Source organism: Oratosquilla oratoria, chromosome 8 (genome assembly GCF_046742065.1).
Source record: "Oratosquilla oratoria isolate Oo_2021 chromosome 8, ASM4674206v1, whole genome shotgun sequence".
Classification (NCBI taxonomy): domain Eukaryota; kingdom Metazoa; phylum Arthropoda; class Malacostraca; order Stomatopoda; family Squillidae; genus Oratosquilla; species Oratosquilla oratoria.
Genome location: NC_134784.1, coordinates 58,887,958 through 58,904,364, shown reverse-complemented (window position 1 = coordinate 58,904,364; position 16,407 = coordinate 58,887,958). Strand labels below are relative to the sequence as shown.

Here is a 16,407-nt window from a genome sequence, read left to right as displayed (position 1 = left end):
AATCTAAAATTGTCCCATTTAATTCCATTACTGCGAATCCTGCCCTGTTGTCTTAATATGATGACCTTGTTTGCGTCACCCTTGATAAATTCTTTGATCCACTCGAACACCACTATTAGATCACCCCGCACTCTGCGTCTTTCCAGAGAGTGTGAGTTAAGGTGCCTAAACCTCTCTTCGTAAAGTAAATTTCTGAGCCCATGCATCATTTTGGTCATTCTCTCTGTATTGATTCTAGTTAATTGATGGCCATTCTATAAGGCAGAGAACAAAACTGTACCGCAGTAATCTGATTTTAAGATTAGTATGATTTTGCTCTGGTTTCATCTATATATTTAAATGAGTGTATAGAGGGATTAGGGAGAAATGTCAATGTAGTTGTATTGAGAGACCTTAATGCTAGGGTAGGAAATGAATCATTAGATGAAGTGATTGGAAAGTATGGAGTTCCAGGAAAAAATCGTAGTGAAGAGTTGATGGTGGAGATGTGTCTCGAAAGAGAGTTGATGATAGCAGATACAGTGTTTAAGAAGAAAGTCAAGCATAAGTACACATGGGAGAGGGTGGTGGATGGAAAGGTGGTAGATAGAGCTTTAATGGACTATATAGTTGTAACCAGGAGTATAGTAGGAAGAGTTAAGGATGTACATGTTCTAAGGGAAGAGAATGGGGGAACATCAGATCATTTTTTGGTGGAAGGTAAGTTGAGAGTGGAGAATAGGTGGAGAAAGAGGAAAAGGGCAGAAGGTAGGGAGGTACTTAGAGTGAACTGCTTAAATGAGAGAAAAAAAAAAAGGAGAATAAGTAAGAGAAGAAGCTGAGAGAGGATTGGGAGGGAGGAATAGGGATGGTTCAAGGAGGGAGTCATAAGGTGTGCAAAGATGGTGTGTGGAACAAGGAGGGCGGGAAGAAATAGAAGGAAGGGTAGTGAGTGGTGGGATGAGGAAGCAAAGAAGGGTGTAGAAGAGAAGAAGCAAGCTTTCATAGATTGGTTACAAAATAGGACGAGGGAATCGTATGAGAGGTGCAAAGTAAAGAGAAGAGAAGTAAAGCATAAGATAAAGGAGGCAAAGATGAGAGCAGATGTGAAATGGGGTAAGAGTATGACAGAAAATTTTGAAAGTAATAAAAAGATGTTTTGGAAGGAAATTAAAAGAGGAAGAGGAGGCGAATCAAGTAGAGAAGAAAAGGTAAAAGGTGCAGATGGAGAGATGATAATGGAAGGTGGGTAGAGTATTTTAGGTAGTTGCTGAATGTGAAGGAGGATAGGGAGGAAAAGGTAGATGCCGTTGGGAAGCGTTAAGAAAATGAGAGTGATGAGTGAGGAAAATGGAGGAGAAATAGGGAGATATGAAGTGAAAACAGCTGTTAAGATGATGAGAGCAGGTAAGGCACCTGGGTTGGATGGATGCCATGCAGAATGTGTGAAAAAAAGGAAGTACAGTTATAGTGGACTGGCTGGTGAGGTTATCTAATGTTTGTTTAAGAGAGGGTAGAGTGCCGGAGGACTGGAGGAGTGCCTGTATAGTTCCGCATTACAAGGGAAAGGGGGACAAGTGTGAGTGTAGTAGTTCCAGAGGGATCAGTTTGTTAAGTGTAATTGGGAAGGTTTATGGGAGGATCTTGGTAGAGAGGATTAGGAGAGGAACAGAGGGAGTAATTGTGTAGAGGTTGTGTAGATCAAATTCTTGTGGTAAGGCAGTTATGTGAGAAAGCTATAGGAAAAGGTAAAGATTTTGGGGGGCTTTTATGGATCGGAAAAAAGCTTATGGTAGGGTAGAGAGAAAGGCACTGTGGGAGTTATTGCAGATATATGAGATGGGAGGAATGCTTTTAGGAGGAGTCAAGAGTTTTTACGAGAGTAGTAGAGTTTGTGTTAGGATTAGAAATGGAGAGAGTGAATGGTTTGAGGTAAAGGTGGGACTTCGTCAGGGATGTGTTATGTCGCCCTGGCTGTTCAATCTATACATGTATGGGGTGGTGCGAGAGGTGAATGCAAGTGTAGTGGGTCAGGGGTTGGAGATGATTAAAGAAAATGGAGAAAAGTGGGAGATAAGCCAGTTGTTGTTTGCTGACGACACTGTGCTTGTAGCAGGATCAGAGGAGGAATTGAGGAAGTTAGTGACAGAGTTTGGGAGGGTGTGTGAAAGAAGGAAGCTCAAGATGAATGTGGGCAAAAGTAAGGTGATGAGATGTACAAGGGGAGATAGTGGCAGCAGGCTGGAAGTTAGTATTAAGGAAAAGAGACTGGAGGAAGTGGATAGTTTTAGATATTTGGGTGCGAATGTGGCAGGAAAGGGAGGAGTGGAGGTGGAGGTAAAATGTACAATGAAAGAAACGAGTAAATGCCTTGGGGGATTAAAAAGTGTAATGAGAAATAGACATCTGGGAATGGATACTAAGAGGAGGTTATATGAAGGAGTGATTGTGCCAACAACACTGTACGGGGCAGAAACTTGGAACATAAGAGAGGAAGAGAGGAGTTTGAATGTGTTTGAGGTGAAATGTCTGAGAAGTATGATAGGGTTACTAGGTTAGAATGAGAAATGAGGAGATGAGGAGGAGAACATGGGTGGAAAGGGAGTTGGGAGATAGGGTTGATGAAAGAGTATTGGGATGGTTTGGACACATGGAAAGAATGAGTGAAGAAAGATTAGTAAAAGAGGTGTGGAAGACAGAGATGGAAGGAGTGAACATTAGAGGGCGACCAAGAAAGAGATGGATGGATGGGGTAAAAGGGGCATTGGGAAAGAGGGGAATGTCTGTTGAGGAAGGTCGGGAGAGGACAGAAGATAGGGGTGAATGGAGAAAGGTTGTGTATGGATGATGCTGTGATGCATGAGGGGGAGTGGGTGGGGGATGGGGGTGAGGGAGTATGTATTAGAAATAAAATGACGCAGCCCGAAGGGATTTCTCCCCCATCTTCTCCTTTTCTGCATGAGGGGACGGAGAAGGGAGGGGGGTCGCCGAATTAAGGAAGTGACCTTGATGTGGATGTGCTGTCTTGCGACATTGCTTCTGGGCAGTGGACAAGATGCACGGATGACCCGTCATGCAGGAGGTGCCAAGATAAAACGGGAAGAGGGTAGAGTGTAGTGGAGTATGTAGGGGATGGAATGGGTGGGAGTGGTTTCTATGCCTTTGTCTTTCGGCTACTTCCCGTGTAAGGGCGGAAAGAGCCCTTGGTATATGTATGTATTTTCATTTTGAGGCATTTTAGCAATTTTTATGTATTATTGTTTCTGTGCCTTTTGACAAGTAGGACAAATTCAATATTGATAATGATTCACCTTTCCTCATACATGCTGGTTTTTCAGTTTGTAGAGACTTAGAAGATATACTTATGTTTTCGTTAAAAAAATTCTAGGGCTTTAATTTTTTATGGGGTATTTTTGTTGTACGCTTATTTTCTCTTTTCCTTTAATTTCAATGTATCATTGATATTCATTTTTGATCAAAGTGGATTTATTTGTGTAATTCGTATTCTGGCCCATGTATACCAATTTTGACGAATTTGCCAAAAGCCTTCTCACATACTTTATAAGAACATAAAAATGAAGGAGACTGCAAGAGACCATAAGGCCTACACGAGGCAGTTTCATGTCCAATACCACCTGTCATCATCTAACCTATTCTTAAAACAACCGATAGTTTCAGCTCTCGCTACATGGTTACTAAGTCTATTTTATTAGTTGACCACTCTATTGTTAAACTGGCTCTTGCCTATTTCCTTCTTCAATCTAAATTTGTCCAGTTTAAATACATTACTGCGAGTCCTGCCCTATTGTGTTAATATGATGACATTGTTTGCGTCACCCTTGTTAAAGACTTTGATCCACTTGAAAACCTCTATTAGATCACCCCGTACTCTACGTCTTTCCAGTGAGAGTAAGTTCAGGTGCCATAGTCTGTCCTCGTAAGGTAAATTTCTGAGCCCATTTTGGTCATTCTCATCTGTACTGATTCTAGTGAATTGATGTCCATTCTATAGGATGGGTCTAACTGATACCAGATAGAGTTTGTTAATTACCTCTGCACTTCTATTCGTAACTGTCCTAGCAATGAAACGTAATGCTCTGTTAGCTCTATTTCTCCCGCTAATGCACTTTTCCTGGATTTAAGCTGAGGACTCATTAGAACTCCCAATTCTCTCTCGCATTTAATTATCTAAGAAAAAAAAAGTTACTTAACATATATCTGCTTTTTGGGTTGCGTAAACCTACTTTTAACACGCTGTGTAAACCTACGTTTAACACTGCCTAAACCTAGGTTTAACACGCCATATGTCCATCCTTATCCGCCACCGACCCCAAAGGGTTTGCGGGAACAAGGGATGACCCTTCATCCATGAGTTGCTTAAATGAGAGGGACAATCAGGGTCTATGAGAGGGTGGTCCAGCCGGTACTTTGTTCCGGGGCTCTGGAGCTAAGAAGGGCTCCAGAGCAACCGGCTCAAGAACAAACACTTTCTACTACCCCCAGGCCGATATATACTCACATTTACATACACAGCCATCACTGCATTTATCACACCACACTTAGTTCTTGTTATTAGTATTTATTATTATTTGTTGTAGGCCTAGTTATATGCATTGAACATTAAATATTCAATTTTGTGAAAAAATATTTGTCTGCCTCGGGGCCCCAATAAGGGGTCTTTTCCTGCCTTACAAAATTTCTCTTGGAGGCCCTGGGAATAATGAGGATGCACTTACACAGCCACCCCACCCCTCATTGTTGGGGAGATGTCTTTGATGTATATGTATATTGATGCAAAATCACAAAAAGCACGTGATTACTGTGTGTGTTGGTCGAGGGCTAATAATACACACTGTAGGTTCTTAAGTACATTCAGCCTTAAACACTAACACAGTTACAAGAAGATACAATATAATAACAGAGTCAAAGATAGCGCCCATGCGTAACTCCGCGTCCCCTCTACGGTCTCTCACTCAAGCACTGTTGCTAAGCACCATGCATGCATACACAGGGCATGCGAGTTGCCACATCTCGACAGACGGGGAAATCAATAACCCACACCTCCCTTCCCCCTTTCGCGCCCGCAGACTTTAGTCACGGGCGGACAATCTGCAATCCTACTCACTGCGCCATGTGTGTGTTGGTCGAGGGCTAATAATACACACTGTAGGTTCTTAAGTACATTCAGCCTTAAACACTAACACAGTTACAAGAAGATACAATATAATAACAGAGTCAAAGATAGCGCCCATGCGTAACTCCGCGTCCCCTCTACGGTCTCTCACTCAAGCACTGTTGCTACCTATGCATGCCTACCCCGGGCATGTGAGCTGCCAGATGTAGCAAGTCGGGGTTATCAATAACCCACACTTCCCTTCCCCCTTTCGCGCCCGCAGACTTTAGTCACGGGCGGACAATCTGCGCTGGAGTCTCTTGGAGCGACGCAAATCAGCAGGTGGGCCCTCGCTATGGGCCTCGTGTGGATGGGAAGGGGTGCAGGTGACAGGTCGCAAGAAGTGGCGGTTACGCTGCAACACGCGGCCACTTGTGGTGCGTATTTCATAGGTCCTGGCTTTGCCAACGCGCATGACAATGCCGACCTTGTCCCAGCGGTGGGTCTTCGGGTTCTGGATCCGAACGTGCTGGCCGACGTGCAGCCTGGAGAGTTCACGTGCATGGCTGTCATACCGAGCTGCAGCATCCTTGGCCTGGGTTGCTGCGCGGCGGTCGCATTCCTCCGCTTTGGTCTGCCACTCTGTGGAGAAAGCATCTGGGTGGGCCGGAACGCAGGAGCGAAGGGGGTGGCCATACAACACCTGAGCTGGGGAGCGACCAGTGAAGTTGGGAGTATTCCGAAGTTCCAGGAGGCCTCGGTCGAATTCCTCGCAATCTATGTTGCCTGAAGGGGCCACCTTGAGGATGAGGTGCTTGATGGCCTTCACGGCGGCCTCGGCATGGCCATTGGATTGCGGGTAGTGAGGTGATGTGACAATGTGTCGCACACCCCATCGTGCTGCAAAGCTCCTGAACTCCTGGCTGGTGAACTGGGGGCCTCCGTCTGTTCGCAAGCGGAGGGGGACACCAACCTCCCGGAAGTAGTTGCAGAACATGCGGATGGTGTTGGGCGACGTCGTATCGCCTTGGCAAGGGACGACCACAGGCCAGCCGGAGAGTCTGTCAGCGATGACAAGGAATGACTTGCCTGCAACGGAGAAGAAGTCCGCTGAGACAGACTCAAAGGTCGTCGCTGAGTATGGGTTCCTTCTGCTGGCTAGGTTGGAGATACTGGCAGGGTTCACACGACTGGACCGTGTTTGCAATGTCCGAATTGATGCCTGGCCAGAAGACAGTTTGACCTGCCCGGCGTTTTGTCGCCTCCACGCCCCTGTGGCTATCATGAAGACGGGCCAGGATGCGGCGGCGAAGGGCGTTAGGAACCACAATTCTCATGCCGTAGAGGACGAGGTCACCATCGGCATGGAGGTTATCCCGAATTTTCCAGTATGGGAGCAAGGGCCTAGGAAGGGCATAGCGGTCCGAGGGGAATCCGGACGTCACACAGCGATGCAATTGGACGTAGTCTGGGTCGGTCCTAGCTGAGTCACGTAACTCCTCCAGAGTCCTATCTTCATCTACGTGGGACTCTGTCACAGCTCTCACCGTGGCTATCGTATGGAGGGATGCAATGGAGTCGGTGCAGAGTGTGTAGTCTTCCGGCGCTGGGTAGCTCACTGGGGCACGGGATAGGGCGTCCGGGATGCGAAGATCCTTTCCGGCACGCCATACCGCTGTGAAGATGTATGGGGACACCTTCTCCTTCAGGCGCTGGAGACGTGGGTTCTCCACTGCGTCCAAAGTGTAGCTGTTCAGGATGGGAACCAGGGGGCGATGGTCGGTCATCAACGTAAAATTCTGAAGTCCCATCAAGTAATATTTGCATTTGAACATCGCCCAGACGGCGGCGAGTAATTCTAACTCGATGGTGGCATATCTAGTCTCCGCCTCCGTCAAGAAACGGGAACCGCATTGGATTAGGCGTAGGCGTCCGCTGCCGTGGTCCTGTAGTAATGCAAAACCAATGCCGTTAAGCCGAGATGCATCCGTCTGGAGGATAGTTGGCAGGGTTGGATCGAATGAGGCGAGAATTGGGGGGTCGATGAGGGCGGCTTTCACCCTTCGGAATGCCTCGTCATGATCCGGTGTCCAGAGAAATTGTCTCTTAGGGCTCATCAGGGGCCGGAGAGGTTGGGCAGCTGCGGATATCTCCGGGGTGAATTCAGCCAACTGGTTAACGAGACCCATAAAGGACCTAAGGTCTGTTAAATTTGCAGGAGTTGGAAAGTCCCTGATAGCAATCACTTTGTCTTGGTCAGCAGCGATACCTGCCACTGACAATGTGAATCCGCAGAAATCCACCTTAGGCGCGGCGACCTCAAATTTTTCCTTATTAATGGTGATGCCAAATTCACGACATCTGGTGAGGACTTGGTGGATGCGGGTAAGGTGAGTGGTGTAGTCGGCATCGTAAAGGAGGATGTCGTCCACCACTTTGACGCAATTCTTGACACCTTGCAGTGCAATGTCACCTCGTAGGCAATAGGCATCGCCTGTTGCTGCAAATCACATTGGTCCTCTGCAATATTGTAATCTACCATGTGGAGTTATAAAGGTGGTAAGGTGTCTATCCTCTTCGGCGAGTTCGATCTGCCAGTAGCCGCAGAGAGCGTCCATGGTCGTGAAGTAACGAGCTGAGGTCGGTACGCTACGTACAGCATCAAAAGGTGTGGGCGACGGATGGGGTGGGCGAGCCACCTGTGCGTTAAGTTTGGACAGATCCGTCGTGATCCTCACACCTCCATGTGGTTTAGCTACGGCGACAAGTGGGTGACACCATTCTGAAGGTTCGTCGCCAGCCGGTCGAATAATCCCTTGAGAGACCATGGACTCGAGCTCGTCCTTGACGTGGTCTCTGAAAGCCAGGGGAATTTGCCGGGGTGTATGGATTGCAAAAGGCACAGCATTATCCTTCAGGTGGATTCGCATTGGTGATCCCACCATGGGCTTAAGTGGTGTGGACTGAAGAGCTGCTTTAGCCACCAGAACGTCCTTAAACTCCTTTAAGAAGTACTCCTTCACGTCTGAGGGTGGTGTGGAGGCAGAGAATGGGAGTTCCACACACTTCTTAACGTGCTTCACCTCCAATATTGGCTTAGGGAATTCCTTGGGAATGATGGCCAATGCCTTGCAGTGGCTGAAGGAGAGGAGTGGGGTCTGGATGTCCTTGTGTACTCGGATCTGAGCAGAGCACGACCGCTTACCTAAAGTAAGGGTAGCCGTGAGCGTCCCAAGGGTAGGAGTCATTTCAGATCCGTCGGCTGTGAGTGTGGTGGTCTGCGGGGAAGCGTGTAGTGTCCTTGTTGAAATGGAAAGGTTTCTCAAGTGCTGTGGTCCTATCACAGTGATATCCGCACCGGTGTCTGGGATCATCTGCAAGTATGACGATTTACCACCGTGTGTGATAAGGACGCTGACGTGTTGAGGCACCGCAGGGCTGGGGCTAGGAGACATCACTCGACGGCAGGACGGCTGTGGGGTTGGCGGGTGTTCCGAAACATGTCCACCGCCAGAGACTGAAACACCTCGCTTGTGTTTCTGACGAGTCTCCTGCTTGCAATAAGTGTCGAAGTGACCGATACGGGAACAGAGGCGGCACTGGGTCTTGCTAGCGGGACATTTGATCGTGGAAGGAAAGTGTCCCTGCCGACCACAGTTGCGGCAGGTAGCCTGCGCCGCAGGGCATGCTCCTAGCTCATGGTGCCTCGCACAGCACTGGCATGGGTCCGTTGCCTTCGATGTCGGTTGCTTAGGGGTTTGCCTGAGGAAACTTTTCTGCTTCTTCCTTCTTTGGTGGTGGGTCAATGCTCTTACTTGTGCAGGTTGGGCACGAATATCAGACGTAGCACACTTGGCTGCTTCATAGGAGCGGCATGTATTGACCATGTCCTGCAGTGAGCACTTGTCGTCCAGGGATATGAGTCGCTGAATCAACTCATCATCCCGAACGCCCATAATAATCACCGACTTCAACTGAGTCTCTTCGCAAATTGGCGATTTACCAGGGCATATGTCGATCTCCTCGGCACTGCGACGCAACCTTACGTAGAAATCTGCAAATGTTTCGCCTTCCATCTGCCTGCAGCTAAGCAATCCCCTCCTGCGTATTGCCTCGTTCCGCAAGCCCTTGATGTGTACTTCCAGAGCAGCGACCACCTCATCGACGGTCTTGTCTGTAGAGGGAGGTATTTGCAGGGTATGCTCTAGGACACGTTGTGTTTCAAGGGTGAGACACATACGTAATTGTATGAGCTGCTTCTCATGGGGTAAGCTATACAGGTCGACCATGGTAGCGTAATCTTGCCAACGTCGCTTCCATTCGCGGAACAATTGGTAGGTGGCATCTGGTTTAAGTGGAGGTGGCGTCTGAGCAGTGGCCTTTTGAGTGGGTGGAGGAAGCGGGGGCTGACGATGACGGCTGTCATCGGAGGCCGCATGGTGCTCTGGGGGAGAGTGAGCGGGTTGCCGTTGCGGGTTTATCAATTTGAGCAGGGCGTCAAATCTAGCCTGGTCTTCTCGTCGTCTGCGTTCGTCTTCTGCTAACCTCGTCTCTTCAATCCATTTGACGAGGGAAAGCATGTCTATCGGTGTGGTCGGTGGGATGGATGTGGCCTGTTGCTCATCGGAAAGATCTGGCTGCATCTCTTCCTCCTCTTGCTCGATTGCTCCTGAACGAGTATTAGGCATGTCGCTAGAATAAAGCTAATAGTGTGGGCCCGTAATGCGCGGATGAGTACCCGTAAGCGAGCTACCTGGGCCCCAGTTGGCCCGCGGGCGTGTTGGCGAGGGAAAGTGTCACGCACACGTCCTGCCAATGTTCAAATACAAGCGCCTCCTACCGACAAAGAGGCAGCAAGATTTTCACAAACACCACTCACAATGCACTGCGACACTATAAACCACACGTGTAGGCACTAGACACCATACGAAGAGGCTCCAAGCATATACGCAGAATGCGTGAAGTAGATGAGCGCAATATGGCGGCGGAGCACTGCCAGTCACTAACGAACACGTGCATATGATGCCGTCGTTTGAAACACTTATGTTGTACGTACGAGCGTGTGACTCTGTCACTGGGACTGCACACGTTCGTGAGCCCTTGTCGCACACAATTACGATATGTGGGTCACGGTACACCAAAATAATGCAGATATAGGCTGAGTTCATTACGTTGCACTGCCATGTATGCACTGTCAATGTTGTATATCACTGCGCCATGTGTGTGTTGGTCGAGGGCTAATAATACACACTGTAGGTTCTTAAGTACATTCAGCCTTAAACACTAACACAGTTACAAGAAGATACAATATAATAACAGAGTCAAAGATAGCGCCCATGCGTAACTCCCCGTCCCCTCTACGGTCTCTCACTCAAGCACTGTTGCTAAGCACCATGCATGCCTACCCCGGGCATGCGAGTTGCCACATGTCGCCAGACGGGGATATCAATAACCCACAATTACAGATATCTGCAGGAACCACTGGGAAAATGAAGTAAATGGTGACCGAATGTTTTCGTCTATTTAAGACCTATTCATTTTTAAGATGTTTTAAATAGACGAAAACGTTCGGTTGATTTCTACTTAATTTTCCCAGTGGTTTCTGCAAATGTATACTGATATATATATATATATATATATATATATATATATATATATATATATATATATATACATATATAACATATGTATATATATATATATACACATATATATATATATAACATATATATATGTATGTATATATAATATATATATATATATGTATATAATATATATGATATATATATATATGTGTATATTATATATTATATATAATATATACATACATATATATATATATATATATATATATATATATATATATATAAATATATATATATATGAATATTTAGGCAGCAGGTTCTCCTGTAAGCATATTTGGTTAAAAAATACAGCGACTTCTGTATCTATGATTTTCTTGTTGATACTCTCTACTTTGCGAACTGCTGATTTATGCGTAGAAATGAGAACAGAAATACTACTGCCAAAAGGCATAGTAAAACACAGTGGAGCGTTCTTAATGTATTCACGACGTTTCGTACACTTTGTACATTTTCAAGTGATATTGATTACAATAAAAAAGACATGTTTATATATTGAAAGAATAGGGTTCATGGTGCGGGGTGAGGTCACGTAAAAATGATCAAGGGGGAGGAATGGTGGTGGAACTCCGTGGGATGGTGGAACTCTGTGGGATGGTGGAACTCCGTGGGGAGGTGGAATTCCGTACAGTGGTGGACTTCATAGACGGAATTATGGCAAGGTCTCTAGATTGCAGATTTAATTTTGGAGACTTCTCTTTAATAAGAAGGGCCTCGAGAATTTGCAAGCGCTTGGTATCCTGTTCTTGTCCAATAATTTTTGTGCTTTTTTTCCAACATTTCCTTGTGGCATGTGATAGTGTGATTTTTTGGTGTGCCATTTTGGAGGTGGAGAGTGATTCTTCTACTAAGTGTTGTTGTTGTGTATCCTATGTATAAGGAGGGTAGGAACGCACAGTTCCCTATTTTACGCGAGTATTCATACACAAGATGACTCCTTTGTAGGTCTCAGATTTTCGTGGAAGGGCTATTTTTCATGAGCAGTGATGAGGGTTTTCTGTTTGTATAATAAATGACAACATCTAGGAAATCTTGGAGTCAGGTGGGTTTGACAATTTTTTTTATTGTTTGTTTTATTATTTGTTCATGTGTACTATAATCCGAGTGCATGAAGGCCTTGTAGAAGATCTTAATTTGTTCAGCTTCTTTGTTGGTTGCGTTATGTTGTAGGTACCATTTATCTATTTCATGTTTAATCATCTTGTTGATTTCCTTGTTATTTATTGTAATTAATATCAATTTAAGATGTACAAAGTGTACGAAACGTCGTGAATACATTAAGAACGCTCCACTGTGTTTTACTATGCCTTTTGGCAGTAGTATTTCTGTGCTCAACTCTACGCATAAATCTGCAGTTCGCAAAGTAGAGAGTATCAACAAGATCATAAATATAGAAGTCGCTGTATTTTTTAACCATATATATATATATATATATATATATATATATATATATATATGTATGTATGTATATATTGTTGTTGAGACATTCTGTCGAGTTGAAGTGGGTGAGAAAAGGGAAAACTGGAGTCTTATTTCGATTTTTACTCTTGACTTGTTTCGCTACAAGCCTTTTCAAAAGGATAGTGCTACAGGGCTAAAAGTGGCGTATACGTATGCGTGCATACCTTTCCGAGTGTAAAGGAACTCACATGTTACAATGACAGAGAAATTATTTAAGTGGTAATAGAAATTAATAAAAATTAATAACAATGTAGCAAGAAAAATTGTATCACAAGAAAAGAACAGAAATAATAATGACAAAAGAAAAATGTAAAAATAATAAGAATAAAAATTGTTTGGACTAAAACGAAAAATGTGGCAAGGCAAGTGTGAGATTTAGTCAGGGGTCTGGTGCATGGTACGGATTTCCACTCAGTGAGGGCGTAAGTAGCTTTGATTTTTGTCCAATTTGAATATCTTGTCCGTTTGGCTGTGTTGATTAGCTGTGCGTAGATTTTTTTTTTTTTTTTTCTTGGCCCAAAATGGTGGATTTCTCCCAATCTGGTAAGTGTCCTTCTGTGTCTATGTGGTTTACGAGGGCGTTTGTCTCACGAAGGTGTCTAATGTCCGCTTTGTGTTCTTTGAGTTTGTGTAAGAGGCCGGTAGTTGTACGAATGGAAATGAGCTAGGGCATTAGAATAATTCAGACTCGACGCCTGCTCGAGGGCGATGTTATGTCTATGTAAACACACCGACGGTGGTGACTGTTTTATAATCGATGATGTAATCAAAACTCTGTAAGCGCAGGTTAGCTTCGTTTGACTAATGCTGAGGTAAACGATATTGCTAGTGGCATTGCAATGGCTTTCCGGATTGGTGCAAGGTGGAGAAGGAGAAAAAAAACTATTGGTGCATGAATTCAAAGTCACGCCCATAAGGAGTGACATTTATTTCAGAAGTCATAGGAGATTGGATTAGAAAAATTAGTGACGTCAGACGAAGGTAGCTTAGCGTAGAATACGGGATCTAGAGAGACGATCAAGAGAGACGAGAGAAAGAGATCCTGAGTGTAACAAGACGGTGAAATTACAGTGAAAGAAGAAAGAAAATTCACCACCCTTTTATTAACCCAAAGGACGAGAACTAGGCACGGGCCTATGGAAATTAGAAAATAGTGAGACTACAGGAAATACAAGGCATTGGGCCTACTGCTTAAGAGGAACTTGAACATTTAGTGAAACTCACGTAACGAAGGCAAGGGGCCTCGAGACGAGTGGTATTACAAGTCAAATATAAGTGTAATGGTCGAAGACCGACAGTGGTGGTGACAGTGGTGACAAGGGGTGGCGAAAGTTTGTTTGTCAGTCCTCTGTATGTTTCTTCGAAATATGCGCTGTCGCATCCATTGCAGGTAATTTTGTAAACTATGCTGGTGTCTCTGTAAGGTTTTGTGCTCTTCCTAACCAAGTGTCCGATTTTCTTTCTCGTGTCGTTAACAACTTTTAGGCCTGAAGGTCTAAGTATCCTACCCGGGAACACGATGAATCGTAGATCTGGTTTTTCTGTATTTGCTTTTTCTATTTCTGATGTTGGTAGCTTTTCGGAGTGATGATCTGATCATTCCTTCTGGGTATTTGAGGTTTTTAAAGGCTGCGGTGATGTAGCTCAACTCTGTTAAATATTCCTCACTACATATGCGAAGGGCTCTGAGGTAGAATGCGATGACTACTCCTGATTTTGTCCAGTCGTCGTGGGTGCTGAAAAAGTGAATTTAGTCATCTTTGTTGGTTGGCTTTTTGTATATCTTGAATTTGGCACTGTTTCCTGACCTAACAATAACAGTGTCTAAGAAAGGCAGTTGTCCATTATTCTCTTCTTCTACGGTGAATTGTATTTTGTCATCAATGTCGTTGAGTTTTCTCTGGAAGTCATAAATGTCTGTTGTCTTTTGTGTGATGCAGAGGCAGTCATCAACATAGCGGAACCACTAGCAGTCGTTGGGGATGGTGTGACTGATGTGTTACTTTTCGAGCATTTCCATGTATAAGGAGGCTGACACAGCGCTTTATGTCGGAACGGGGAAAGAAACTTCTCCACCTTCTGGAAGATCCATTGATTCCAACCATGAAAGGCCTCCCAGAAATTCACAAACACGATATTCCTCTCAGACCTATTACTTCAGGCATAGGAAGTACCTTATACAGGTTAACCAAACAACCAGCTAAACGTCTCTCAGCACCTTAAGAACTCCGCTGATCTGAGCGACAAACTGAGCAATTTAGACTTCACGGAGAAACGACTAATCAGCTTTGACATTGTCAATCTCTACAATAATGTCAATATCGAAGGTGTCATTCGGGCCATCAGAGAGGCAGTTCAACAAATCGACTCCGATAAACTTCCACTCAACAAGCGAGACTACTTGAAACTGGTTGAGAAGTGCATGAAGTTCGGTTCCTTCACCTTCAACAACAGAGAATACCATCAACACGAAGGACTTCCAATGGGATCTCCATTAAGCGCGGTGTCAGCCTCCTTATGCATGGAAATGCTCGAAAAGTAACACATTAGTCACACCATCCATAGCGACTCCAAGCAGTTCCACTATGTTGACAACTGCCTATGTATCACACAAAACAACAGACAACCATAGATTACAGAGAAAATTCAACAACATTGTCGACAAAATACAATTCACTATAAAAGAAGAGAATAAAGGACAACTACCTTTCTTAGACACTGTTATCATCAGGTCGGGAAACAGTGCCAAATTCAAGGTATACAGGAAGCCGACCAACAAAGACGACTACATTCACTTTTTCAGTGCCCATGACGACCGGACGAAATCAGGAGTAGTCATCGGATTCTACCTCAGAGCAATTCGCATATGTAGTGAGCTACATCATCGAAGCTTTTAACAACCTCAAATACCCAGAAGGAATGCTCAGATCATCACTCCGGAAAACCACCAACATCAAAAATGGGAAAACAAATACAGAAAAAACAGACTTACGTTTCATCCTGGCCTAGGTTCTGGATTTTCCTGCACGCTATATAAGATACTTAATCCTTTAGGTCTAGAATTTGTTAACGACATGAGAAAGAAAATCGGACACATGTTAGGAAGAACACAAAACCTCACAGTGACACCAGCATAGTTTACAAAATTCCCTGCAACGGATGTGACAGCGCATACTACGGAGAAACATACAGAGGACTGACAAACTCAAAGAACACAAAGCAGACATTAGACACCATCGTGAGACAAACGCCCTCGTAAACCACGCAGACAAAGAAGGACACTTATATACATACACACACACACACACATACACACACAAACACACATACACACACACACACACACACACACACACACACACACACACACACACACACACACAAACACACACATATATATATATATATATATATATATATATGTATATACATATATTATATATATATATATATATACATATATATATATATATATATATATATATTTTTTTTCCATCACTCATTAACAAGCTATATAGATCGTCAGTTCGTCTACATTTCTAATAAGCTGTTTTCGTATGATAACCGAATCTCATTAAAGACATTGACATATTGGAAAAAGTACAACGGCGAGCCACAAAACTGATACCAAATATCAAAAATAAATCATACGAAAATCGACTAAAACATATGAATCTGTTTTCCCTAAAAAAGCGTAGACTCAGAGGTGACTTGATACAGGTCTTTAAAATTCTAAAGGGAATTGACAACATCAAAAGTGACAAAATTTTTACATTGAATGAGAATCAGACAAGAAACAATGGTCTCAAACTGTCCGGAAATAGATTCAATTTGGAAGTAGGTAGAAACAACTTTGCCAACCGTGTAGTTAATGAATGGAATAAACTTCCTGCACAGGTAGTGCAATGTAGTTCAGTTCAAAGCTTTAAGAATCATTTAGATAAATACCTAAGTAAGATGCTGTAATGATTATAATTTATCTTATATTATTTGTTTTTGTTTTTGTTTTGTTATCATTTGTCTGTCTGATTTTCATTTATTATTAGTTATATGTCAATTTATTATTATTTACTATTTACCTGTTTGTTTATTATTTAACTATACCTATGCATTTATTTATGTATTTTATTTGTTATTTACATTATCATATTTTTTATTTATTATTTTATTATTAATATGATTTTTTTTTCGCATCCGACCTAGATATGGATC

General features: G+C 43.9%; 1 protein-coding gene across 1 annotated transcript; it reads right to left on the bottom strand.

Moving 5' to 3' along the window:
• Positions 1-5,378: 5,378 nt before the first annotated feature.
• LOC143027404 (uncharacterized) lies at positions 5,379-9,780 on the bottom strand. Its single transcript, XM_076188690.1, has 3 exons — positions 7,632-9,780; positions 6,279-7,592; positions 5,379-6,181 (listed from the first exon to the last, which is right to left on the bottom strand). The coding sequence occupies exons 1-3, from the start codon at positions 9,778-9,780 to the stop codon at positions 5,379-5,381; spliced, it is 4,266 nt and encodes a 1,421-aa protein (XP_076044805.1).
• Between the last annotated feature and the right edge of the window lie 6,627 nt (positions 9,781-16,407).

Bases quoted from the DNA above. Each gene is read 5' to 3' on its own strand.
- LOC143027404 (XM_076188690.1), bottom strand. From the start codon at position 9,780: ATGCCTAATACTCGTTCAGGAGCAATCGAGCAAGAGGAGGAAGAGATG. The intron at 7,593-7,631 runs GTAGATTACAAT...TGTGATTTGCAG, and splicing joins CACCTTTATAACTCCACATG to CAACAGGCGATGCCTATTGC. The intron at 6,182-6,278 runs GTGAACCCTGCC...TCTCCGTTGCAG, and splicing joins TGCAAACACGGTCCAGTCGT to GCAAGTCATTCCTTGTCATC.